At 37.6% G+C, this 27,569-nt stretch overlaps 1 protein-coding gene across 2 annotated transcripts in view; it reads right to left on the bottom strand.

The window, feature by feature from the left end:
- Positions 1 to 3,570: 3,570 nt before the first annotated feature.
- LOC124142425 overlaps positions 3,571 to 27,569 on the bottom strand; it is a 62,703-nt gene continuing 38,704 nt past the window's right edge. The window contains exons 3-9 of one of the 2 annotated variants that reach the window (XM_046510886.2): positions 27,250 to 27,406; positions 18,758 to 19,021; positions 16,441 to 16,513; positions 15,507 to 15,623; positions 15,177 to 15,248; positions 14,519 to 14,690; positions 3,571 to 4,516 (exon numbers count right to left, since the gene is read on the bottom strand). In XM_046510886.2, the coding sequence (XP_046366842.2) occupies positions 4,223 to 4,516; positions 14,519 to 14,690; positions 15,177 to 15,248; positions 15,507 to 15,623; positions 16,441 to 16,513; positions 18,758 to 19,021; positions 27,250 to 27,400 (1,143 nt within the window). In that variant the 5' untranslated portion in view covers positions 27,401 to 27,406 and the 3' untranslated portion in view covers positions 3,571 to 4,222. The remainder of the gene's footprint in view (positions 4,517 to 14,518; positions 14,691 to 15,176; positions 15,249 to 15,506; positions 15,624 to 16,440; positions 16,514 to 18,757; positions 19,022 to 27,249; positions 27,407 to 27,569) is intronic. The other variant, XM_048399386.1, reaches the window with a different exon arrangement.

Here is a 27,569-nt window from a genome sequence, read left to right as displayed (position 1 = left end):
ACAGGTGTAGTCAGTCGTGGTAAAGTGGGTAACAATAGAGGTATTACGTGTAGTTTGTTGCATGTCTGTATAGAGAAAATTACTATCTGTCAGATTCATAAAATTTCATATACATTTCAACAATACATTCACTTTACAGAAGCACATATTTCATAAAATTTCATATATTTCATATTGTTAGATTACGTATTGCATAAATAAATATACATCTCAAATTCTCTTTACAGCAGAAATATTCAGTTCACAATCCAACATATTCAGCCACAGCGTCAGCATATTCAATTGGTGTCAGTCTGCCAGTCAACAAGTTGTCCTTCTCTATCAGGATGTTGTCGTCAATTTGGAATTATTTCCTTCGCTTTGGTGGCAGTCTTCCTCCGGCATTAATTTCCATCAATAATGTCTCTGAACGTGATTGTTCATTCTTGATAATGTCAATAAATTTAAGGATGTTTGGATGATTTCGGCCCGATTTCTTCAGCTTGGAGTGCCAGCCTTCAAAGTGATTGGTTGTCCTGGCACCCATGGTCCTAAAATGGTTCCACGCGTCTCTCCTGTCAGCTTCCACTCACTGTTCTGTCACATAATCCGCAAACTTAAGGACTCTTGCATCTTCAAGATCAGCATCTTCTAATGCATTCAGCTAAACGTTGTCTGTGTCACAAGGTCGGACTTGTGGTGTCGGACGCCAATGTACATGTATGGTGGTGTTACTTCTGTTCTTAATTCGGAATCTGTGTCCGTTGAGAACTAAGTTCTGTCCACCTTGGGCGTTAGCAACAAACCGAACATTTACTTAAGCATTAGCCATTTTGTTATGGCAGTATGACTTGCAAATGCCATTTTATACACATTCAAGATTGACATCAATCACTCATATATTATTTTAATCATCCCTATGCATTTAATCATTTGGGTGAGGGCACAGTGTGGTAAAACCGGCGTTAAACAACAAACAAACAAAGCATAGTTGTGTATAGCTTGTCGAGGACACGCCTCAGTTACGATTGTGGCGGCTTGCCACATCCGGGATCAGATCGCACAGATATGTCAGATATGTGGTTGAACTGGGTCGCATATCTTCAATCCAGTACAAGTAGGGATATTATCAACGTATGTGTTCGTACATATAAATTCAATTAACAAGAGAACCATACATTATGTTAATAAAAATTATTTGCATTATTAAGGATACAATAATAGTACTTAAACTTCAAGAATGTGCATGGAAATGACTTTATATAAACTCTATTACCCATGTCGTGTAAGCATCCTTCAGAATAATACTCCAGAATGTACCATTATCAATTATGGATAAAAAGGAATTATACGTGAATAATAATAAATTAAATGTGAGTGAAAATAAATTACATTATGAAGAGTTATAAAATTATAGCACAATACAGCGCCATGCAAATCACTATCTGAGCAAACCAAACAGAGTTGTCTCCCGTTACCCGGGACAGATTCCTTTACACCATGACTTTAGAAATTTCATGTCATAACGATATAGAAGAGGGTTATCTGAAATATTTATAAAACCAGGGAGATAGGTAACAATATTTTGATATTACAAGCTACAATAAATACCAGTACTATGCCCAAATAAAATCGTGGCGTGTCACGCGGCCTCAGTAACCCACGAACAGCAGGTTTTGGACAAATACTGTTTGCACCCAACACTTACTTATATTTCCCAACTGAAAGCATATACAGGTTTGACAACGAATCTATACCTACATTATGTATGTGGATCTATGAAACTAGTATATATACTCACCGACAAAAGAAACGAGAATACCATACGATTTATACATACATAATGTATGTGAATCTCTGAAACTAGCATATATACTCACCGACAAAAGAAACGCGAATACTATTATACGATTTATACCTACATAATGTATGTGGATCTATGAAACTAGTATATATACTCACCGACAAAAGAAACGAGAATACCATACGATTTATACATACATAATGTATGTGAATCTCTGAAACTAGCATATATACTCACCGACAACAGAAACGCAAATACCATACATGTTGGTCAATATATGAAGACTTACTCCTTATTCAAGAGATATCATTGGTTCGATGCGCAAATGAACATATTGGTACCATACTGGTGTGAAGCGATGCTCATGAACGCATCACATCTGACGTCATAGATCCATGACCCGACATGCACCATTTATCTCATGCAGGATGAGCGTGTAAATTACTTAATCAAAACATCTAGAAGACGTTTCTAACAAAGTATGTAAAATTTAAGTAAGCTTATGTACATTTTACTTTACAGAGGCTTATTTCGATCATTAATTGTAACATAAACCTGATTACGAGACGAGTAATTTTGGTCTGCATATTTGTATTCTGTATGTCTGCCAAAGCTACATCAGCCAATGGAGTAAGCGCATTTAGTCAGAAGGTTGTCACAGGAACCGGGGAAAATAGCACAGTTGTGCCCCTTTGCCCATTGCTGAGATAACTGATACGATTATGCCAACAATGATCCGTTCCTTTGGACTAAATTCCATCGGGAACAATTATTGCTGGTGTAAAATCTGTTCAATGCAAAAATTCCCCTGGAGAAAATTAGTACAAAGGATCAGTTGCTCTACAGGATCAGATGAACCGTGACCATCCGGGGTAGAAAAGGTATTCAGCAACCCATGCTTGCCGTAAAAGGCGACTAGGCATGTCGTAAGAGGAGACTGACGGGATCGGGTGGTCAGGCTCTCTGATTTGGTTGATGCATGTCATCGTATCCAAATTGCGAAAGATCGATGTTTATGATGTCAATCACATGATTGTCTGGTCAGGACTCGATTATTTACAGACCGCCGTCATAAAGATGGTGTTAAACAACAAACAAACAGGATCAGTCAATACATACAGTGTGTCATTTTCGAGTACACTTTTCAAAAACGCACTATCCGCCAATCCGCTATTTCAGTTGAACTCGCATAATATCAGGGTGTCATTGATACAGGTTTGGACTAGGCATGATGACGTTTGAACATCTGGTGCTTTTCTCATCTCGTTCCCATTGTCCTTTTGTCACGCGATGTTAAATAAAACAAATGACCACTAAAAAGGGACAGCGTTGTTTTTATTATATACCAATAAACGTGACAAGACCCTTTTAATAATTGTAAGATATTTCGGCTAAAAACAGAATCTATTGTACGATTCCGACGATCTGAAGCATACATATGTAGAACGGTTTTGCGGATCACCAAGAACACGGCTTTTCCATAATTGTTGTTTTCTTACCTCAAGAACAAATCTTGTCAACCACAATGACAGCTGCTCATCGTCCATCTTATCAACAGTAGTCAACTCCTTGTTGCGGCTGTTGTTCTGCCACGTTGCCAAGTGAGACAACCTTGTTTATCGCCCACTTGTTTCGTCGAAGCGTCTTCTTTGAGCACGGCTTTCAATGTCGGCACACGACGGCCCCAAATTTATAAACTAGATGAAACTAGTGAAAAAGCTAGTGTTGTTGACTGCGCGTAAGAAAAAGTTGCATTCATGTTAAAGTAATAATGATAAATCCTCACGACGGAGAAGATATATTTAATCTGAGTATAAATATACATCCTCAAGCACAAATATAGCAATTAAACAACAACGCGCCAATCTCGTAAACACGATTTTCAACCAACATAATACAAGTTGCAAATATGACATAATCAGGACATAATAAGAAGAGTCCTTTAAAAAAGGACGAAATTTGTTTTCATAAACACAAAGGTTACACGACGTTTAATATTACTAATTGGTCAACATTGAATAAATAAGAATTCACTCGATTCGATCAAACAAATGAAACATTGTTCAATGATATAAATACATCGAATAAACAGAAAATCATACAAACATATGTATAGATTATTAAACAAAATATAATATTTATGTCCCGAGAATGCTAATTAGTTATATCCTGATATGAAGCGAATGACAGGGGCATAATATTTCATGTGTGTTCATTGCCGACGTTGATGTTTTGTTATGGACAATTGGGTATGTTATGAGCGAGAGAAACGCGTGTGAATATAGTATAATGAAAATAGAATGCACACACGCAACCGGATCACATCAGGCATATATTATGTATGACGCAATAAATGAAATTGCAAGTTTAAACTATTCCTCTGTAATAAACAACAGATGCATATCCGGAAGGTATGTGACATTCAAATACAGTACAGTGTTACATGCCTTTATATAATATGTTAACATAGTTAACATCTGCCTGGAAACGGAAGGTCTTATCTCTGTAGTCCTTTCCATGAAAATCGGCTCTAAATGTTCGTAATCCTTGCTTCTTCATGGCCATGACACTTGCATAAATGCCTACGTATTCCGATCTGCTTGGATATGTTGCAAACAGATGCCACTCAACAGCAAACTGTTTGACTTTGGAGAACATTCCAGATGCCGCCATGTCCTTCACTGCCGGCCATTCGCTTGTTTCTATGTCAATCTTCAGAAAATCAAGGTGTCTCTAGAACATATAAAGGCTTTCGTATAGCAAGCCACTATTTCTATTCTCTAACTTCCTAGCGACATACTATTATTACTTACAGTGATCATATTACTGATAGTGTTATCGATGCGATTATCTAATCTGAAAAACTTGGTATCACGATACGATAAGTAAGCAAATAATGTCACCCAGGGGAACCTAAATTTAGTTCCATATAACGATGCAAGTCTGCTTACATGACATTATTATCATGTTTCAAATATCACTATTTCAACAAAGTTGGCATTAGTTAAAATCATTTAAAAGAGTGAGTGAGTATGGTTTTACGCCGTTTTAGCAATATTCCAGCAATATCACGGCGGGGGACACCACAAATGGGCTTCACACATTGTACGCATGTCGGGAATCGAACCCGGGTCTTCGGCGTGACGAGCGAACGCTTTAACCACTAGGCTACCCGACCGCCCCTCATTTAAAAAAGCTTCAATAGTATGTATTTGTACGTTCAGTAGTAGTTTATCAATCTCACATGTTAAATCCCATGCAAATGCCTGATGGGCCACAATAAAGTAAGTATTTTTACTTTTTTTTAATGTTTTTTATTGCAACATTTATATGTCTAGTGTCGGAATGTTTTAAAGTTTAGGAATTTAGGTTATCTTTATCATTACTTTTCTCAAAGCTCCACGTGACATTGACCCTTATGGCTCTAAGCTCTTCATTTGGAACTACATGTACTCGATAAATGAGGTGGTTCACTCAAACAATATATTCATCTGCGGTTTCTAAAGATTCGTCTCGAGTGAAATTACATCTTAGCCCATGGATGCCCACAGGGACAAATATGTCCGTTTTCTTCAACTAGCACTTTAAAGTTGAATAGAACTCAAGTACAACACGCACACTTATACACTTCATAATTTGGAAATTCTCTGTTCCCTGTTCACCTGATCAAAGTCGTTTTAGGAAAAGTAAAAGTTACAGAAAAATATCTCGGAAAATTAGGTTCATCGTTACTATCGTTACTTTGGACATTTTACTAGATCATCATTTACAGGGTTATTTCGTGTATGTTTTGAAAATCTAAGTGATCTCAGGTATCTTTCATAATCACCAATGATCTTTCTGAAACGTCGCCAGTAGCTACTGTGTCGTTTAGCTACTTTTAGTAACTGAGCAATCACTGCCGCCGCAGTGAACTTTCAGCCATAATGGTTAGTGTTTTCAATATCACATTTTGCGTGTGTCGGTTATGAGACGGCTATTACATGACATATACAGCGTCGAGAGATAAATTCCTGCATTACGTATACATTCAAACATCAAATCACAATTGTCTTTGTCATGAAATCAAATCGCCTCGATGAATTCAAGCAAAATAAATCAAGCGTGAAAACGAACTCTGTGCTCAGAAAAGTTTACTTGTTTGAAGAGTAAATAAAGCACAATTCAGATTTTATACTGTGTTGAATTTCTCCTATTTCGACAGATTCATTCGTCTATACGTTGCGTACATTGACAGATATGAATGAGAATATACATGGGAAGATTACCGTCGCAACAAAACTTATAATTTGGTAAATTCAAAAAAAATATTGTCAATTATTCCATTCTGCGTGACATCATGAATCAAGCACGTAGACAACGGTATATATCTGCATTGTATTGCTGAGCAGTTCTCTTGGCTACGATGTAAAACGTAAAACAAATAACGATACGCAAACTCTGAGCATGTTTCTGATTACCTACATGACATATTAATGTATATACGATCCCTGAATTAACGACTGTCCTACTCTGAATATCCCCCTTACTGCTATCAGTGAACACGCCATTTCAATAGTCAGTTATCAGTAGTGATATCATACATGACATATTAATGTATATACGATCCCTGAATTAACGACTGTCCTACTCTGAATATCCCCCTTACTGCTATCAGTGAACACGCCATTTCAATAGTCAGTTATCAGTAGTGATATCATACGCAAGTACACATCGTTATACATATTTAGTCATTTCTTTGAAGTGAAGGGCGGATGAAAAAGGATATACACGATAATGGTTCCAGCTTCTTACAGTTTCAATCATGATTTACATTTTGCGTATCTTTTACATATTGTTTCACGGGAAGAATTAAATTATTGATACTTTTTCAATACTTTACTTCAATGTCATATCATATGTGGATCCAAACCAGATTAGAATTACACAAATTTAGTATCGCATACTATATTTCATACCTTTAGACCAATGTTAGGGGATGCTGTGGACATGTACGTATTTCCTTTGGAGTGGAATAGTCAATATTGTAATTTCATTTAATATGAATAGCCATTTCATTTTATTACTTAAATAAAAGCATCAAAACCGTTTCCATAATCGATTGTACGATTCCGACTCAATCATGCGCATGTGTTTCCTTTGGAATGGAATAGTCAATATTGTAATTTCATTTAATATGAATAGCCATTTTATTTTATTACTTAAATAAAAGCATCAAAACCGTTTCCATAGTCGATTGTACGATTCCGACTCAATCATGATCATGCGAATGTGTTTATGAATCACAATCAAATAGTGATGATACCAGATGTTCGCGAATAGGTTAGCGTATCCTGCCCCACCGGTAGCACCCGTCATAAACACATGTGAAGGCAAGTTAAGTGTTCACCTGAAAAAAACACGGGAACATATGTGACAAGTCAAGATAGGGAATTGCATCGAACATCATTGTCATTGATTAATCAAATTTGGAAATGTCCCCCACATGCCTACCATAAACCTTTAGAAATTTTACTAATGCCTTGAATGATGCACAGCAAACAACACCTAAACAAGATTCTTATGACGCTATTTGAAGTCTCGGCAGATAGTGCATGTTCGATTGTACCTCAAAATTTGTGAAATGTAAACACCAAAGGCTCGAGCTGCAGCAATATTGCTCGAAATGAAAGGAAAGTTGACTATTGGAAAATTGAAGTCACCCCACTTGTCTTAGAGTCCTGTGGAAAGAGTTTGGTCACTCTTTGTGCATAGATATTATTGTGAAAGAGATATTAGGCCATTTATAATGCGCATATTTCCACACCACTCATGTGGCATGCACAAATGGCTGTTATTACACCGGTCAATGTGCACCCAGGAATCATTCTCAGCTCCCTGGGGAGTATACAACCCAAGGTGCCTGTTAGGCGCGAGAAGGCTAACAACCACATTGCATCTCATCCAAACCACTGCTGGGCACATTTCGCACAAAGTCACTTGCCTAAGGAGACGCCACATGTGTTACATGTTTGGAACTGCCGAAACGCGGTCACACATCCAAGGGTCTCCACTACCGACGTTGCTTATCTTCACCTGATTTGTGACCTGTGTGCAGTGCCCATGACCACGTGCCATCAGTGGAGGCGGTCTCACTGGTCTCCTTAATTTCGAGTTCAGGTGGATAAATCAGCAAGAAAGGGAGCACAATTTGTGCACATAGGGATGCCTACTTCTTGCCGAAATCTCTTTCCACAAATGTTACATGGATGTTTTCTGTGTTATCAATGAGTCAAGTCAAGGATTTCAAATATTGTGTCTCAGTAAACTTCAGTTGACATTGCCCTCATTTTTGACAAATTGTCCTGAACCTCTGAAGATAAATTTGTAACTGTATCATCAAACTGTAACACAATCCCCATGGGTCAAGGAATGAAGTATTTGCTTAAGTTTGTCATGTGAGATAGTGATGTACAAGGTTGAAAAATGAAACGTTTTGAACTTGGTTCAATTCGGACATTGTAAAAAGGTCAATTAAATCCTTTGTGTTTTAGAGAATCCACATGGTTTTAATTCTACCTGTCGCAAATACCTTCTGTGAATATAAAGAAAGGGCTCCCCTGACTGTATTAAGGATTACGGTTAATCTTTGAGACAATTGATGGTGCATTTGCTGGAGCCAGCAACATAACTCTCTTTGTATAGATTTTGATGTAGCTTCGGAATCCAGTACAAAAGTGGAATGAACATGTTTTCCGATTTTAGAGTCAAGCTAATCGTTGACAGTACTGATGCATGGTTTTGGCAGATTTCTTCCTCAGTTAACATACTGGAATTATATGTGGCATTGTTAGATATGTCACGTATACCAAGTTCTTTGATGAAACAATTATTGTAGTGATGCTTACGTTATATTGGCGATGTTATTTGAGGCCTTATCAGTTAGAACATCAAACGTTTCATGAAGGAAACTGTGGATGGCAGCTGGCTGGGATAGAATGAGTTTATTCAAATAAAGTTACAACTACAACTGAATATATTATTTTAAAAAAACTGGATGATATTTCTATTAAACGTAGATGCACGCAATTGATGAAGGAATTATCTTGCTCTTGGAATTGTTTTGGACGTTTGACAGACAGAATATTGATTCTCGCGATTCAGCAGCTGTGGGTTACCCACAAAAGATTTTCTCGATTTGAATGCTTTTTTTTAAACATAATGATCACATTTGGTTGGTTGGTTGGTTTGTTGTTTAACGCCGCACTCAGCAATATTCCAGCTATATGACGGCGGTCTGTAAATAATCGAGTCTGGATCAGACAATCCAGTGATTAATATCATGATCATCAATCCACGCAATTGGGATCCATGACATGCATCAACCAAGTCAGCGAGCCTAACGATCATAGGATGTTAAATTGTTTGCCTTTTTCAAAGACAAATTTGATGTTTTTGATGCTGCCAAAAATACCTTAAAGGAAATAAAGAGTTCAGAGTGTCCGAGGACTTTACACAGAGAGTTCGTGATACGAGATCATAGTTGTTAGATTTTATGAAGCCAGCACGAGACGAAGGCAGGGTCGCTTTCCTCAATTATGACATACTTGTAATTGACGGGAAAGTTTTTGTCTATGATGAAGAAAACCATAATATTAAACAAATAGGTCAAAGACGTGGGTGGGTCTCCCGAGATATACACCGACTTTCTGAATCGTCTCATGTGGCGTCTGATTCGACTCAATAGGATTCCGGCCATGACTTCAGTACTTACAGGAATTCCTCTATTCAATCTGACCTTAATGTGATTGACAACTTGAGATGCCACAATATTACCTCCTACACATCCTCGGATTCCTAACCAGTGGTAAATACATTTTAAACATATCCGCCTGACACAACAACGAACAGTGACAGTATATCTAAAACTGATCCCAGTATATCAAATGAGCTGACAAACACATCTGCTACTGATAATGTCACCCTGGAGAATCCTAACCGCAGTACTGGTATTTGTATGTGGAACATCCATGGCTTGAAATCAAAAGTTAAGTATTCTGAGTTCATAACATTCTGCCAACAGTGTAATATCTTCTGTTTCTTAGAAACAATGTGTACTGATGCATTAGATATCTTGCAAAACATATTTAATGAGTATGATGTATTTGTCCGTAATGCCAAAAGTTCTGCAACTAAAGGTCGGTTTTCAGGTGGCATAGCTGTATGCATAAAGAAATATCTGTCGTCACAGTATAAACAAGTTTACTGCCAGTGGGATAATGCATTTTTTTTCCGATTGACAAACTCAACCACTTCTCTGCAATTATTCCTGACATTCATCTATATTCACCCTGAACATTCTCCTGTCTATTATAATGAAGATGGAACTGGAATCGACAAGTTGGAAGAGCAGCTCTGTCAAATAATCCATGACTATGGGGAGGGGAGTACATTCATCTTATGTGGTGATTTCAATGCTACGTAGAACAGGAAGTGAAGAGGACTTTATCATGAATGATGAGACTGACTATTGACCCATTAATAAAGACTATAAATCTGATAAATTTCTCTTTACCCCGTGCGTCATAAATGCATGTGATACACAAATCAATATCTTTTGGTAGATCATTGCTAAACCTATGTAAATCATTAGGTATCCATATTGTAAATGGAAGATCTACATTTGATAGAAATGGAGATTTTACTTTTGTCTCCCATACTGGGTGTAGTATTGTTGACTACTTAATTGTATCATCTGAGGTTTTCTCTAGGGTTATTGATTTGGCGGTTCTTAACAGAACCGAGTCTGACCACTTGCTGGTTCTATGTAGTATAGAACATGTCTTCACGTCAGAGTTACAAAGTAAGCAAGCTACAGAGAACACTGTTGGTATTACCCTCACTCCTGTTCCTAAATATAGGCTTCCTATAGACAGAATACCAGCATATCAAAAATATGTTTTTAGCAGAGAAAGCAGCCGAATGTTTGACGATTTTATTTCTGTTTTGCAAACTGACATAAACGCCGCAGTTATGAAATTAGCTGATATACTTATCTACTGTGGGGAAAAGGCGGGGGCAGTCTGTAGATGGTCTAGAGATAAAACCTCTGAAGAGCAACCGTTATGGTTTGATGCAGAGTGCTGTCAACTTAAATCTAAGAAATACATGCTACTAAATCGTTTCAGATCATTCAAGAGTGACTCAAACTTAAAAGACTATTTATGCGCAAAAACTGAATTCAGAAAGAAGTCTAAAACTAAACAAAATGAGTAAAAAATACATATGAGTCAGAAATTAACCGAGGCTGCAAATATGAGTGATTGTAAAGGTGAGGTGAGGTGAAATGGGGTTTAACGTCGCGTCCAAGATTATTGCACTTATATAGCGACGTGATTGTAAAGAGTTCTGGAAGACTATAAAGCAATATTTGAGAAGTAACGCACGACAAGGTGATATAACCCCTGACACTTGGTTTAGATATTTTAAGGATTTATTAAATCCAGCTTTTAACAGAGATGTGAATGAATTTGATAAATCAGTTCAGGAATTTTTAGATTCCCATTCATGTCAACATTGTAATGATTTGCCTTTTACTGACCAGCTCTTATCAAGTGAAATTACTGAAAATAAAGTTAAACAAGCTTTAAATGATTTAAAAGTGGGTAAAGCAGCCGGTGAGGATGGTATACCCCCTGAATATCTGAAAAGTATAACAAATTTCATAAACCCTTATCTTAGGCAGCTTTTTAATAAAATTCCATGTTTTTCCAGATTCCTGGAATATAGGAATGATTATTTCTCTACATAAATCTGGAAACATATCTGATCCAAGCAATTATCGAGGTATTTCTCTCTTAAATGTGACTGGCAAATTGTCTTCTGTTGTAATTGAAAAACGTATTAAAACATGGTTAGAATGACCTGTTATCAGAATCCCAAGCTGGATTTAGACCCAACTATTCTCCATCAGAAAATATATTTATTCTTCAATCTTTGTGTACACAATATTGTAGTAAACCCAATGGCCGTTTTTATTGTGCCTTTATCGATTTCAAAAAGGCTTTTGACTATGTGGATAGAAAGAAAATGATGTTTATATTAATTACTTAAGGATTAACAGGCAAATTGTCAAACGTTCCACAGAGCATGTACTCATCAGTTAAGGTATGTATCAAGACAGATAAAGGAATCACTGAATGTTTCAGAACTTCAGCTGGTGTAAGACAGGGCTGTGTACTCAGCCCTGTCCTATTTATATTTTTCATAAATGAACTTGTAACTAAAATGTATCATGAATGTGATTACGGAGTCTTTGTGTCACAAGATATAATTGATATTATGCTGTTACTATTTGCTGATGATACTGCTTTATTATCATTTTCAGTTAGTGGCCTCCAGAAACAGTTAAATGTTCTCCAGCTAAATTGTGAGAAATAGGGCCTTGAAGTAAATTTGAAAAAGACAAATGTTATTGTTTTCAGAAAAGGTGGTATTTTAAATAAATTTGAAAAATGGACGTATTGTAATAAGACAGTCAAAACTGTTTCATATTATAAATATTTAGGATTGACTGTATCTTCTCGATTATCATGGTCAACAGCATGTAAGCAGTTGGCTCTGCAAGCATCTAAAGCCTTGATTCCTGTCTATAGAGTTTTTAAAGAAAGCAAATTTATATCTTTCCGAGTTGTTTCGGACATTTTTGACAGAAAAATAGCACCAATTCTTCTGTATGGTTCAGAAATATGGGGATGTCATTATAATGATTCCATAGAAAAAATTCATGCCATGTACTTTAAACGTTTTTAGGTGTCGGTAAATATACCTCTAACAAAGCCATTCTAGGAGAAACTGGTCGTACTAGTCTTTTTGTTTCATCCCAGCTACGGGCAGTTAAATATTGGATAAAGCTACTTCGTATGAATTCAAATAGATTTCCTCTTCATTGTTATAATATGTTAAAGCCTTGGATGAAAAGGGTAAATATTGTTTATGGGTGTCTGATATCAGGAATATTCTTTGTATGTCTGGTTTTTCTCTTGCAGGTATAACTCAAGATGTTGGAAATGATAAATTATTTATCTTCATGCTTAAGCAAAGATTACTTGATATATTTTCACAAGATTAGCACTGTCAAATATCATCCTCGCCATTATACGAATATAAAATCATTACTTGTTCCTGAAAAATATGTGTCTGTACTTCAGGATAGAACTTTGAGAACATCTTTGTGTAAATTTCGTATATCATTACATAATTTTAATGTTAATAATCTCAGAAAGAAAAATGTACAAGATAAAGAAAGTAGTTTTTGCCGTTATTGAATGAAGGCTATGTTGAGGATGAGTTTCATGTACTTCTCATTTGTAAATATTATCAGTTTCTTAGAAATAGATACCTCCCTATGATTTCAACTATGTACAAAGATGAACAACTGATTAAAAATTTGTTGAACTCCCGCAATGCTAATACAAATATCATCTCTGTCAATATTCCTGAAAAAGATTTTTGAAATTAGACGTTAATATTATATGTAAATTTATTATTACCTACACGTGACTGTACAATGTTGATGAAAAAAACCAACACTTCTGTACTATAGGTCACATGGCCTAAAATATTGAATAAACTTCTGTCTGTGTAAATTGTTTACTTTATTTCATGAATAACAAAATTTGTCACATTACACTCACACACTCAGGCGAATCCGGCGATCTGAGGACGAATTGACATGTCCGATTTTCTATATTACCTTTTTACTTTTTTATGTCAGTACGATTTCCTCATTTCTTATTATTTGTGATAATACACACGGTTTCAATATCGACATTTGTGTTGGAATAGTTTAGGACCTCGTTAAAAATACAATACTAAAACATCTTGTCATTCACAGCAAATTCCCTGCAAGTGAGCTGAGTTATAATGGATTAGTTCTATGCGTGGTGGAGTTACGCCCCTTATCTTAATGCATGGCTCGCTGTCATTGTGTCACGTCATAGAGGAAAATCGATTTTCTTCATTTATGGAAAGATATTTTTCGAATCTGATGTATAGAATTATACATACATACATACATACATACATACATACATACATACATACATACATACATACATGTATATATTTATGACGTTCAGATACTTGGCAGTATTTTGTTCGCTCACATTTTCCGTTAAGATGTTAAATAAAACATTTCTAGCATAGTACTTTTATCGGTGAACTATATAAAGTCTGTACAACAAAATCTCGGACAACACTGAGCAGGGTCTCTTTTTCAGACTGGTCTCTTATTTCAAACTAAATATTTATTACACCATCAGATAGGGATATCTTTACATCTTGGCATAATATTATAGTCGGAGGTAGACCCAGTGCCACGCAATTCTCTCATAACGTTCACTTTTCAGATCTTATGACAATTAGCGGCAGACACTCGGCATGCAGGGGGTAAAACATTGATCTTTTTTGCTTAGCCATGATATGATAAACAGTTTGCCCCTCGTATAAATCATCCATCAGTAATAATACGTGTTATGCTTACCATAATACATATCTTTGAATTCTTAATATATGATATATAAAATAAGGAAACTCTATCAGTTAATAATATGTATTAACCAGGCTGAAATCTGCATAAAGGCGTATTCCTGCCTGGCAGTGTTAACATCTAGTTATACTGCCGGTAATAGGTTATCTCCCCCAGATCATGTATAAACACTGTTACTGTTAATAGGGGAATTCACGTGTACGTACATTTGTATGTCCAAGCATCTCCATGATAGTCTTGAGGCGTCTGATCTTCCAGGTTGTTGCATGTTTTACATAATTGTCCTTAGTAGGAACATACGTGTCACTATCCTTCCCCGAGAGGCCCAGGTCGTGGAAGTGGACGTTCTTGCTTCTGTTGAAGGACTTTTGTCCAATGCTAAACAAATGGTTTGTCGTTGAAATGTAAGACATTCTAACCCTACCAAGCCACCTTTCACTGAATAAGTGGCATTGGAAGACTTTTAGAAAGTAAGTAGAATGACTTAGACATAAAATATGTGCATTGCACTTGAGTCAGGTTTGCCACCTGGCTTTTTTAACCTTTGTTGGTGTATACCACACATCAGATACTATTGTTCCAAACGATTTAACCGTTCCCTACATCGCCACCAAGGAGCAAATTCTGTTGTTCGCTTCTACTTTAGTACTTACATACAGACAACAGTTTCAAATCAAACTTTCTTTTTCCATGTTGACATAAACAATTTTATTTCGATTGATTATAGTTTCAATATTGTAAATACTATAAGTCAAAGCTTGTTTGGTCAATCATTTCGATGCATTATCAAAGTCGTTGGTGAACTATGACAATACATGCATTTAGCAACGTTTCACAGTCTTTATTATGTTCTATTATTCTTACCTTGGGTCAAAAGAATGAACTTCACAGCCAAGCGCGCCCATTGCGTCATCAAACGACCAGTCATTCCAAATCCTACAATGGTTTATTTACTAATTACCATTTTTACTACATATTTAAATTTTGATGTCGTGTCTGTGAAACGGGGTTTCATTTAAAAGATATCTTTAAGTATTGTTAAGAATGCATTAAATAATCTTACTGATGTCGGATGTACATTGTAAGTACATTTACCAATATGTCTTATGGAATAAACAGGATCTTGATTCGACTAACAAGTACTTCAGTTTAAAGTGTAGAAAATTGTTTTCATTTGAATATATTTCTACTGACCCAAAGGAGTAAACTAGACATGGTGGCTTGACCTCAAAGATTGTGTCGTTACATATGTGCCAGTTGCCCCTCTTCTCAATCTTACTGCACCTGTACTCCGGGGGTTTCTCCCAGTCCCTGTATAAAGCAGATAAGTTCCTGTTAATGCCACCATACACATCTGTTATCAATAATACTGGAGGAAGAAAGTATTACTCTAACAATGTAATATGATTCTTTATTATTACAGTTTGACTTTCCAACTTTCAGATTTTACACTCAAGATAATAGACAACTCATCTTATAATAAGCGTAAACGTGAGAGTGAGTAGACAACTACAATTATCATATATTATTTGGATGAACTACAAGTAACATGATACAAGCCTGGTTGTTTTCTGAACCATTTATTCACAATTTATGCAACACACCGATTTTCATACAAATAGCAAAAGAGCGCCTGATCAGAATAACCATTCACACTCGTGTAACACATTTTACATACACTATCGTAAAGCTGTTTATATCTATTAATCATGTTCTAAAACTGTATGCTTGTAGAAATTTTATTTAAGCACATCAAGGTTGTAGTTGTTTTACATATGCCAAGAACTAGTCGACAGAAGCTAGTCAACGTAAAACATATTCATATTCATACAAAGAACGCAAATTACAATATGGAAGACCTTCGAAATATTTTAATAGTGCTCGGTGAGGGTGGAACTTAACGAGTTATATACAATCAGTCATTGATGATACAACCATTAATTGAAGGTATCCCTACCTGGAAACGTTGAGTGGTATAACATACGGTCAGGATATGTCAGTGTGTACGGATTCAGGATAACATAATATCCACGAATGCATTCTCTATTCGGCAAGGGACCTCGGGTGTTATCCTTTCCACATAAAAACGTAAACGTTGGGTGCCTCTAAAGTTTCACCCCTTACCTACCACTTCAAAAGGGTTGACGCTTGCCACCACTTCGTAATCTTTAAAGCGTCCTCGTCATCTTGAGGGTGGCCATCTGGAAATATGTTATAAAATTATTTTCACTAACTCCTTCTCCTACTCAATATACAATATATTTCGTTGGAAGACTATATGAACACACGCTCCAGTTTGTGCCCCTATGCTGTAACATGACCTCTAATATACTAATTATATTTGTTTCCCATTGGGACATGTACATACCAATGTTCATATCAAGGAGTAACCCTGCTTCCGTCAATAGACATAACAACAGATAAATGGTTATCTACATCATCCTTGAAGACACTCTGTCAAAACGTAACTGTTTTGAACTATGCCGGATATTATTGAAAATTCAATCTGAGCAATCCAGATTATCTCAGAGAGGAAAATGGTTATACAAAGGACACCCTCCAGATGTCAGTACTTTTGATAAATATATTGGTATCTATCTTACGGACAGATTGTTATAGTCTCTGCGTGTTAACACGGCTGCTTTACAAGCTAAGAAAATAAGCGCAATTATGATGTTTTGAGCCGAAATTTGGACTTCATGAATATTAAATGCTTTTGAAAGATTCATTTATATGCCAGTAGGAACTCTCGGTTAAACCAAGTACTCAAAATGTGATGATCTACGGTGAATGTTGAAGATGCCCATTGTACATAGACTCCCATTTATTGTCATCAAATGCTGGTTAAAGCACTAATATTGCCAAATGCAAGTTTTCCAAAGAGATGTTAGTATATACTGTTTCTGTATGTTCGTCAAGGTAAATCTAACTGGACATAGTATGTTTAACAGTGAATTACTTCATCATGGTATGGTTATGTTTGGACTGAACAAAATGAGCACATGATACAGCGATTTATTATTTAGCTTACCAAGACATTAAAAGACATACACCTACAAAAGTTGTTAGCATTTCTACCTTTGTCCAATAAATTAAATCACTATTCATGCAACGAAAATGTGATACAGAGCACTTTTGTTTGACATACATTTAAAGAAATTCCGAGTGGTGCTAGCCAGATTTAAATGCAGCTCTCACTGTCTCCTTTTTGAATCGGGTAGACACTGTGGACTCCACATAGAAGACAGAATTGGTCAAATATGTACTTTCAATTATATCGAAGATGAAAATTACTTTTAACTTGTTTGTCCATTTTGTGTCGATTAAAGAATTAAAGAATATTTTTTCAAGTATCTCGCTTGTATAAATTGTAATTACTATAAAGACTACAAATACTGTGACAATTAAAAGGAATCAAATGTTCTTTTCCATGCTATGAATCTTAGAAGCATGCCATTACTCAACTACTTGATAAAATTCAACAGTTTTTTTAAGTATATTCTATTGAATCAATGTATCCTCAACTTCTTTGTAGACATGTACTATAGGCAAATGAAGAATGATTGATGAAGCTAAAATAAATGATTTCTTGTAATGATTTCTAACTTCTGGTTACAGACTGTCCTTTTTAGTAAACAGAAACTTACAAAAGGACCCTAGCCTTTTTATAAACAGTTTAGCCTTGTTATGTAGACCCTACTTGATCATGCCAGAAGTCTAAAACCTTGCACGTTTTAGAAAGAAAACAGAAATTGAACATCACTTGTTCATTGTATGATAAATCTTAAACTAATATTTACAGTTTTCCTCAACCTTACATTTCACATTTCCATTGTGCCAAAACGGCCCTTATTATACATCGCGCTTTTTCAAAATGAGGTTAATAATAACGTAATTTTGTGAACACACTATCCTCCAATTAGTAATAACAGTACTATGATCATTGCAAATGAGAGGTTTTATTGTTACAAATAATAGGTAGAATCATGACTAATGACAGGTATAATCATGACAAACGAGAGGTATAATCATGACCAATCAAAAGTATAAACATGACAAATGAGTATATGACAAATGACAGGTATAATAAGGAAAACGGAGAGGTATAAACATGACACATGGGAGGTATAAACGTGACAGTGAAATGTATAGCCATGACAAAAGAGATCATGACAAAATGTCAGGTATAATCATGACAAATGAAATGTATAATCAACCCTCGACAACAGCCATTTGGTCAACCTCAATACCGTCTACTTTAGGCCTTTGTTCTTTGCATCTACCTCGCTCTAGCTGCAAACTGGCATAATATGTTGGCTGTTCAAAACTTATCTTCCCCAAAGCGCTTTCCTGGCGCCACTGTTTTCCACGTTTTGTACCCGCATCGATATCAATCACCTCAAATAATCTAGTACGTGCACTTGGTTTGTCCAGACATTATTTACCTTTCCCAGATGCCGCTTTCGTGTCGACACTTCCTTGACCACGTGCGTCATGAAGCTGATCATGAAGTGCTTTAATCTGTCGTTTATGTTCCCTGTCCGTCTCTTGCATGTCCTTCTGCATTGTCATGAGCGCTTCCTTCAGACCTTTCACCAATTTCTCCAAAAACTCTGTGTGTGCGTTCTTGCCAACTTGCAGGTTCTTGCTGTTCGCACTTTCGTCCATGGCCGAGATCTGTGACATCATCTGTGCTTTCTCTCTTTTAACTGGCGTTTTGATAAAAGTATAATTTTATATTTATTATACGATCACCCCTTACTAATTAAAAAACAAATTTGCAAAATTCATATAAAACTAACGTAACTGTCAACTATAAATACTAATTAATCATATGCATTGTGTGTAGTCTGTGGCAACTACACACAACTTAAAAGGATAGAAGGAACACGCCTTTTCAGAAAATATCCATATGCACGTTACTGTAAAATACTAAACATCTTGCACTTTAATTAGTACTAGCATTTGCTGTTCCCAACCAATTATCGAAACGACCGACCTTCTTGCTACTTGGCGAAAAAGATTAACTATTTATGAAGGCATAATTCGATAACAGTGAAATAAAAAAGTGTGGCCTTAATAAAATATTATACTGTTTTTTTTAATTCTTCAGCAACAAAAATTGTTGGGCAATTTATTTTGATAATGCAAACGAAAGTTAATTTTTTTCACAAATGCGCTCATGGGTTTCACCAAAGTGGTAACAGTCAAAGGCCTGCGTCGTTACCAAAACCAACCACAAACCACATTTCTTGAATAGCTGGTCGAAATATTTCATATGTTCTCGTTTCTTGATCTCATCATGACGATGTCACAGAGACAAAGTTGACTGCCTCGTATCTAGATTAAAGTGACACATGATTGGGCGGACACCATTGGAAGGTCGGACATTTATACCTGTAACTGTAAATATATTGATTAGTTGTTCAGACTTGACAACACAGTGTGTTTATGAAACACTGTCAAATAGTGATGATACTAGATGTTCATGAAAAGGTGAGCATATCCTGCCCCACCGGTGTCACCCATCATAGACCCATGCAAAGGCAAGTCAATTGTTCACCTGAAAAACAGGGGAATATAGGATACAGGTCAAAATAGGGAATTGCATCGGTCACTGATGCGTCAAATTTGGAAATGTTCTCAACATGACTAACACAAACCTTTTTGAAAGCTTTACTGAGGCCTTGAATGTTGTAAACATCACACATGTGTATTGCAATCTTAGCTCATTACTTTTGACATGCACGAAGGCTGGTCGGCGTAATTCAGTTACACATAACATTAAAGTATTTGGAAACGGACGCCAATGTCGATCAACGTTTGCATTTTCACTAAGGGCAAATATGACGAAGTCTGCAACATTTCAGTCCTATTTGATATTTATACGTGACCATAGGACGTAAAATAGAGCAACGGTTGGCGGTTGTCCCCATGGTAACTGTTACTGTTACTGTTCACCAATAAAAGTTTAAGGACTCCATAATCACTCTGCATGTTCATATGAAGATAACATAATATGCAAACTATCACGTTCGATTACATACGGCTTACGGATTTATGGAGTATATAGTGTTCATAGTGAATGCCTTACAATCCTATCTCCAGGATGTGCAATGTTTCATCCTGGTGTTTGGTTTTCTACATCCTTATTTCAAGTGAGCCGTGACACGAAACAGGATGTTAGTTGTCACCAATACTATCCAATTTTCGTAACAATTATTTGATCTGTATGCTTATACTCTCATATTCTTATATAAATTATACAGTTCTCGTAGCCTTATTAGCTTCGACTGATATCTTGTCTTTTCTTGTCGACAATGGCCCCGACATACATGTTACTTTTATTATGTGCTGTATGCATGCCGTTGTGATTTGCAGAAGATACTTTCTTGGTTAATTGTTATCAGAGCATCAAGATTAAGTAAAGAGACGCTCAGCTGCAGATCGGGTATTCTGATTGCTTTTATCTGATTAAGGTTAAGTTGACAGAATTAAATATGAAATATGTTCGATACAAACGCTGCTCCATATTGCGTTCTGAATTAAATTAAAAGTATATTCTGTATACAACTTGCCATATTTTAGCCTAATGCGCCTACAGTTTTATCAAAGCAACTTTATGCACAACTTTATGCACCAGTGCGTCGTCTAACTTCGTATAAAGTGCAGTTCGCCAACGGTGTTATCAAAACAACTTTATGCACCAGTGATTTATGTAATTTAAAGTTTACCCCCTCAAATTACATGATAGACTCACCCAGGCAGCTGGTAAAAATTGAGTTGTTGATCCATAACACATAACAAAGAGAGATCGCACAACAAGAACAATTTATTTCTGGCAGTGAATAACATTAAAAAGTCTTACTTCTGGTTAAAACATTGTACCATGTCCAACCAATGAGCGTCAATGAATTTCACATTGTACATAAATCCATCGAAATCCAGTTGATACATTATGGTACATCCGGGTTGGAATAGGTCTTCAGCAAGTCATGCTTGTTTTGAGAGGCGATTATGCTTGTCGTAAGAGGCGACTAACGAGATCGGGTGGTCAGGCTCGCTGACATGGTTGATGAATGTCATCGTATCCCAATTGCGTGGTTTGATGCTGATGATATCAATCACTTTGATTGTCTGGTCCAGACTAGATTATTTACAGAGAGTTATGTTATTTTAGCGCCTCTTTAAACATATCACTTTGAACATTTGTTTTTCGCCATGAAGGCATCTTGCAGGCATTGTGCAGACATCAGTCACCATATTTGTACGTCTAGCGTCGTTCTAGTGTCAAGTTCTTTCGATCAGCACAGCATGACATCAAGACGGCGAGAATCCCTGAGACGTCTATAGGAGATAAAATCATGGATTGTACCCAACTTCGTTGGAAGTAGCCTGAATCATTAAGTTTTTGAAATATAACAACCTTTTGTCCCAATCACAAGCTGGAACGTGGCTAATGAACGAGTGTTGCATATGATTACTCATATATACTGAAAAACAAAAGTTCCTGTGACATAGAATAAGATTTAATGCAAAGTTATGTTTTTTACCAAATCTGAAACAATTTCGGTTTGCAACAGATAAAAGACTCCTGTAAGTGTTCAAATGGTTTAATTTGCCATACTGACTTCAGAAAATGCGTGATTGTATAAAAAAAACAACAACAATGAACATGCCAAAATGTCAATTTACAAATCAATAGCGTGTGTGTCCACCTCTGGTTGCGATGCAAGCAACACATCTTCGTCTCATAGAATGGACCAGGCGTCGAAGGCGCCGATCCATCTCATCCCACATGTGCTCGATTGGTGAGAGATCAGGGGAGCGAGCAGGCCAGGGGATGACGTTCACTTTGTTTTGTTGAAGTAAATCCTAAACAAGTCGAGCAATATGAGGCCGGGCGTTGTCATGTTGAAAGGTAATGCCTGGGCCATGACGACGCAAAAACGGTAGAACAACAGGGCCGATGATCTCGTCGCGGTAGCGCTGTCCATTGAGATTTCCCTCTACCACTATCAACCGGGTCCTCTGTCTTGCTGTAATCCCACCCCATACCATGACGCTGCCGCCCCCGAACCGATCTTCTTCCATGACACAATGATTGACGTAACGTTCACCTCGACGTCGGTACACTCGAATCCGTCCATCGCTGTGGCTGAGGTGAAAACGATACTCGTCAGTGAATAGAACTTGTCCCCACTGCATGACCGTCCAGCGTAGACGCTATCTGCACCACTGTAGACGTGCTTGACGGTGGTTTCCTGTCAAAATGGGACGTCTGGCGGGTCTTCTGGCGACAATCCCTGCACATCTGAGGCGGCGACGTGCGGTTTGTGAAGATATTCGTTGAAGGCCAGGGATGCTTCTTGCAGCCACTGTTGGTGGCTGGAATGGATTTCGTAGGTGTGTTGCTCGAATCCAGTTGTCTTGTCGATTATTGGTTACGCGTGGCCTGCCACTCCGAGGATGGTCTCTGACTGTCTGTTGCCAACGTTGCCATAAACACCAAATTACTCGATCCTGCTTCAAGCATACCAAAGGCTTGAAGACGCTCATTTTCGGACAGGCGTGGCATTTCGTAATGTTTAATAATTGCGTAATTTCGTTGTTTTTCTGAGTGGTGGTTGTCAGCACGATGCTAAACAATGCATATGGAATCCCGTTAACGCACATGTTTTTATACCCATTCTTGGGCGGTGAAATGCATGGGGCTTGCATAAAAGTAAACTTTTGCATGGAATGCATGCTTTTCTGTAGCAGTTGCGATTTTGAGACTTGATTCCATACATGTACTACAATATTGAAAACCAAACTTTACTTGTTTGAAAAATACACTAAAATATTGGTGTCACATGAAATATTGTAATTAATACTGGAATATACATAAAGTAACACGATGAACCAGGAAGACATATGAATCAATAATTTAACCAAAGAAAACTGTCGACATGGCAGCTTATGATTATGACATTCTAATATGCACCAATTCCTCTCAATACACATAAACGAAGCGGCAAAAGAAAGTATAGGCTGGCAATTTGTAATTTTCCTAAAAACAGCGATAACTAGTGGAAAGTGGGTATTGGGAATATGACTGCCTAGGAACAGGTACCAAAATACACATCACCCGAACGCGCCACCTTTGACGGCGCTCGTGCGGTGACAAAAAATGGTGAAACAGGTTTCCTGTCAATGGCATAAACTGCACGTTCATGTTAGCTGTATAAATGCGTTCGTCTGCAGGGTATAACCACACGTGATGAAAGCACAAAACAGAAATGCCACGACTGTCACAGGAGCAGAGAGAGAGAGAGCCATCGGTATGGCCGAAATGGGGGCAACACAGGTCCAAATTGCCAGGAGGTTTGGTTGTACACCATTGACAGTAGCCAGGCTGATTCAACGGTACAGGCAGACAGGGAGGACACAGGACAGGACTAGAACCGGACGACCCCGAGTGACACAACCGCTGGAAGACGGTCAGATACGGCTCATTCACCTGCGAAACAGATTCGTAACGGCGACGGCAACGGCAGCAACAGCGGTGGGACATCCCATTAGCCAACGTACAGTACTACGACGACTTCGTGCTGCTGGAATCCGAGCGTATCGTCCTTTCCGAGGAATGGTACTGACTGCTCAACATCGACGCCTGCGACTGCGATGGGCGAAGCAGGTTCGACGCTGGCAAGTGAGAAATTGGCGTCGAGTGCTGTTTACTGATGAAAGTCGGTTTAACTTGTTTGGAAATGACGGCAGAGAACGAGTTTATCGACGCAGAGGGGAACGTTTATCTCCGGCGTGTATTCGAGAGGTCCATCCATTCGGCGAGGGAGGTGTCATGGTGTGGGGTGGTATTTGTGGAGATCAGAAGACTGATTTGGTAATTATACAGGGAAACCTGAACGCTGTGCAGTACAGAGACCAAGTGTTGCAGTCAGTTGTGCTTCCGTTCTTACAAAACCAACAGCAGGGGACATTGTTTCAACACGACAATGCCAGGCCCCATACTGCAAGACTGAGTCGGAGCTTTCTAAACCAGCAGAACGTTGCCCTGGCCTGCCTACTCACCCGATATGAATCCTATTGAACATCTGTGGGACCATCTTGACAGACAGATTAGAGCACGCCATTAGCCTCCCGTCAACAGACAAGAATTGCGGCAGGCCCTGAGAGACGAGTGGCAACGGATTCCAGTTCACGTCATCAGAAGACTGACGTCATCGATGAGGCGGCGTATCACAGCATGCATTGAGGTATCTGGAGGTCATACACTCTATTGAAGGCAACTGTGTCGACAATGAACTTGTAGTGTGTCTGACAATTTTTTGGTGACATTTCAGACAACTTTTGATTATGAAATTTCTTACCCCACCATTGTTTACCTTGATCTTACATTACCTGTGATAGCACAATTTCATTCAAACTGTGGTTGATCAATCATTTGTTACCCCTCCCTAGATTATATTATAATTCACTACAAAACCTCTTCTTGTTATTTTTTTTATCGATCATGGAACTCGACCTATACTTAATTCTGCCGCCCAGTTTAATTAATATAGAATACTAAACGAGCTCCCGTGTAATACCAATTTAAATTTAAAATGGTTTTACACGGGAGCGAGTTTAGTAATTTATTTACTACTTGCCATTTATAACGTTTTTAGAATTATACTGTTGAGTATGAATAGGCTGACACCTACACGATCCACGACATAGTCCAATTGAGTTTAACAGAATAATACAGTAACTTCAAACACGTCAAAAGTTGAAACGTATGAATTTAATACCATACAACGGTCCACCTTTAGAATTCACAAAATTATCGTAGGTCTAAGACTATCGCAACTCACATACTTTAACAGACTAACGACTGTCGTTGCGCTTCAAAACGATCGCCTTGTGGAACGGGCCTTTCACCTCAAAGTTTACAATAACGTCACAATCACCGATGACGTAATTTGTGGAATTTTGTTGCAAGATCCATCGGCGAAACAATGCCATGTGACGTCAGCCTAGCAACAAGGCTGCTGGGGTCATCGAGTGTGCATAAGCTCCTCTCAGTAGTCTATCAACTCCACACGCAATGTCGTTGAATAAGCCAAGGGATATAGAGAACTTTCAATATTTGTTCGTGAAACGTTTTCCGAGAGTACAAAAGCACGCGTTTTGGTATTACACAATGTGTAATATAGCTGTATGTTTATTAAACGGGTGATCACTTCACGGGCAAGTAATAAAATGTATTATATGAGCATGCACACCACATGGTTTTGAACAAACTAGACCCCAAAGATCGATTTCAAGACAGTTTCAGCAGATATTCAACAGATGTTCGGCAAGTGTATATTCTGATACAATAGGTCTTAAGACTTTTGCCATTGAATATGCTACAAATGACCTGTTTATACCCCCCGAACTCCTAAACTGCACAGAGCGACAATAATAACTCAATTAGCTTTGTAAAATCAACAAATGTCCAATATAATCGTTTCTTGGTATTATTAAGTACACTGCAACACTTGTTCATTAGCCACGTACCAGCTTATGGTTGGGATAAAAAGGCTGTTATATTTCAATAACATGATAATTTATAATAATAAGTTTATCTTTCTCTAGATTAAAGCGTAAAACATTTCCATAATCATAAGCCTGTTAAAAGAATATTGTACCATTATATTCTATACCAGGAGCATGTATTATTATCACATTTTGTCTTAACGCGGCACTCCACTCCTGCCATATTCCACGATGGCGGTAATTTATGAATAACAATCAAATAGTGATGACACAAGGTGTTCGCGAAAAGGTCAGCGTAATCTGCCCCACCGGTGGCACAAAATTCCTACAAGTAGACCTTGAGTTGTGTGTAACAGCGTGTCAGTTTGATGTGGGAGGAAAGTCCAAAGTGGTGCAGGTCTTATTGAAAATATATAAATATTATTTATTTAGTGAGTGTTTCAGCAGCATCTCTGCACTTGTATGTAATATATCTTATTCAATTTTGACATATCGTTTTTAGTTTCAAGAAAAGCAGTACGTACTATCCTGTCACTTGATGGTCTGGTCAAGACTCCAATGTTCAGCCCACCTTCGTATGGCAGGAGTACTGCTGAGCGGCGTTTGCAGCAAACACATATTTTTAATGCACATTGCATGAGTGACTGGTCGTACCGGTAGTGCATGACATGCTTACCCTTTTAGGTAGCATCACTATGGTCTTCATTCTCAGTGATCCATTCAAATAATTTGAACTGCTATTTTGTATTTTACGCCCAATGGAATCTGTTTTGTTCATTTGACGTTTTATATAAGACGTTTACCATTTTGGTGAAACTCAAGGAGCATGTGAACATAGGTGCTGACTAACCTAAAACATATCAGGGCGTGTGGGGGTCATAGGTTTCAGGCAGGTGATGATGCTGCTACCCCCCCCCCCCCCCCCCCCACCCACCCACCCCCCCACCCCCCCACCCCCCCCCGATAACGTTTATGTTGTTTTAATATTTCTTTGCATCGTGATTTAACATGTTTCTTTGAAGAGTTATATATTCAATAAAACGATGTATTGATGTAATGATACAATTTCAAATTATTACATTTATCACCCACACGAAAGTGTTATCACATTAAGGAGATAGAGAGGAATAAATGTATGAAGAGTATGACGCTCATATCGCTGAAAATACAAACATTTGGTAAAATCTGAAGCGCATGATATTTGACATGTATATGCATGATCGCTTTTGAGTTCCGAATTGAAACTTACTGATAGAGTGGAACAAGCGTTAGCTAGTTGACAGAACATCTCCATTCATTTGAAGGTCAGGCGCATTTTGTAAAGACCGCTCGTCGTAACAAATGAGAGATTAAGGCACGACTGTCACAATGTTCCAGCACAGCAATAGGTTTGGCGATATGACATATTTGTTACCTTCACTTGAAATCATTTCACTGATTTTGTTGTTCGTGTATCCAGTTTGATCCCGTGCAGTATACAGAACTACTGCTACAATCAGTGCGGCAGCTACAAGCACTGTGGCCACCGTCTTAGTCCCAAGAGCCATGGTTATTGCGTGCGCCATCAAACCCTGTAACAACGCTTTGCCATTCAGATGCAACACCTGTTTGAGCATGCGTCGACTCAGTGGTTGGTTGTTTTATCAATAATATTGTAGTACTGTCTCAGCTTTGTGGTAACTGTACTGTACAGGTATATGTAGTGAACATAGTTTAGTTTTAAATATATAATTA

The sequence above is a fragment of the Haliotis rufescens genome, unplaced genomic scaffold (assembly GCF_023055435.1).
Source record: "Haliotis rufescens isolate VD_foot unplaced genomic scaffold, xgHalRufe1.0.p SCAF_1, whole genome shotgun sequence".
NCBI classification, from domain to species: domain Eukaryota; kingdom Metazoa; phylum Mollusca; class Gastropoda; order Lepetellida; family Haliotidae; genus Haliotis; species Haliotis rufescens.
Note: the sequence above shows the minus strand (reverse complement) of the source record. Positions and strands in the feature narration are given on the sequence as shown.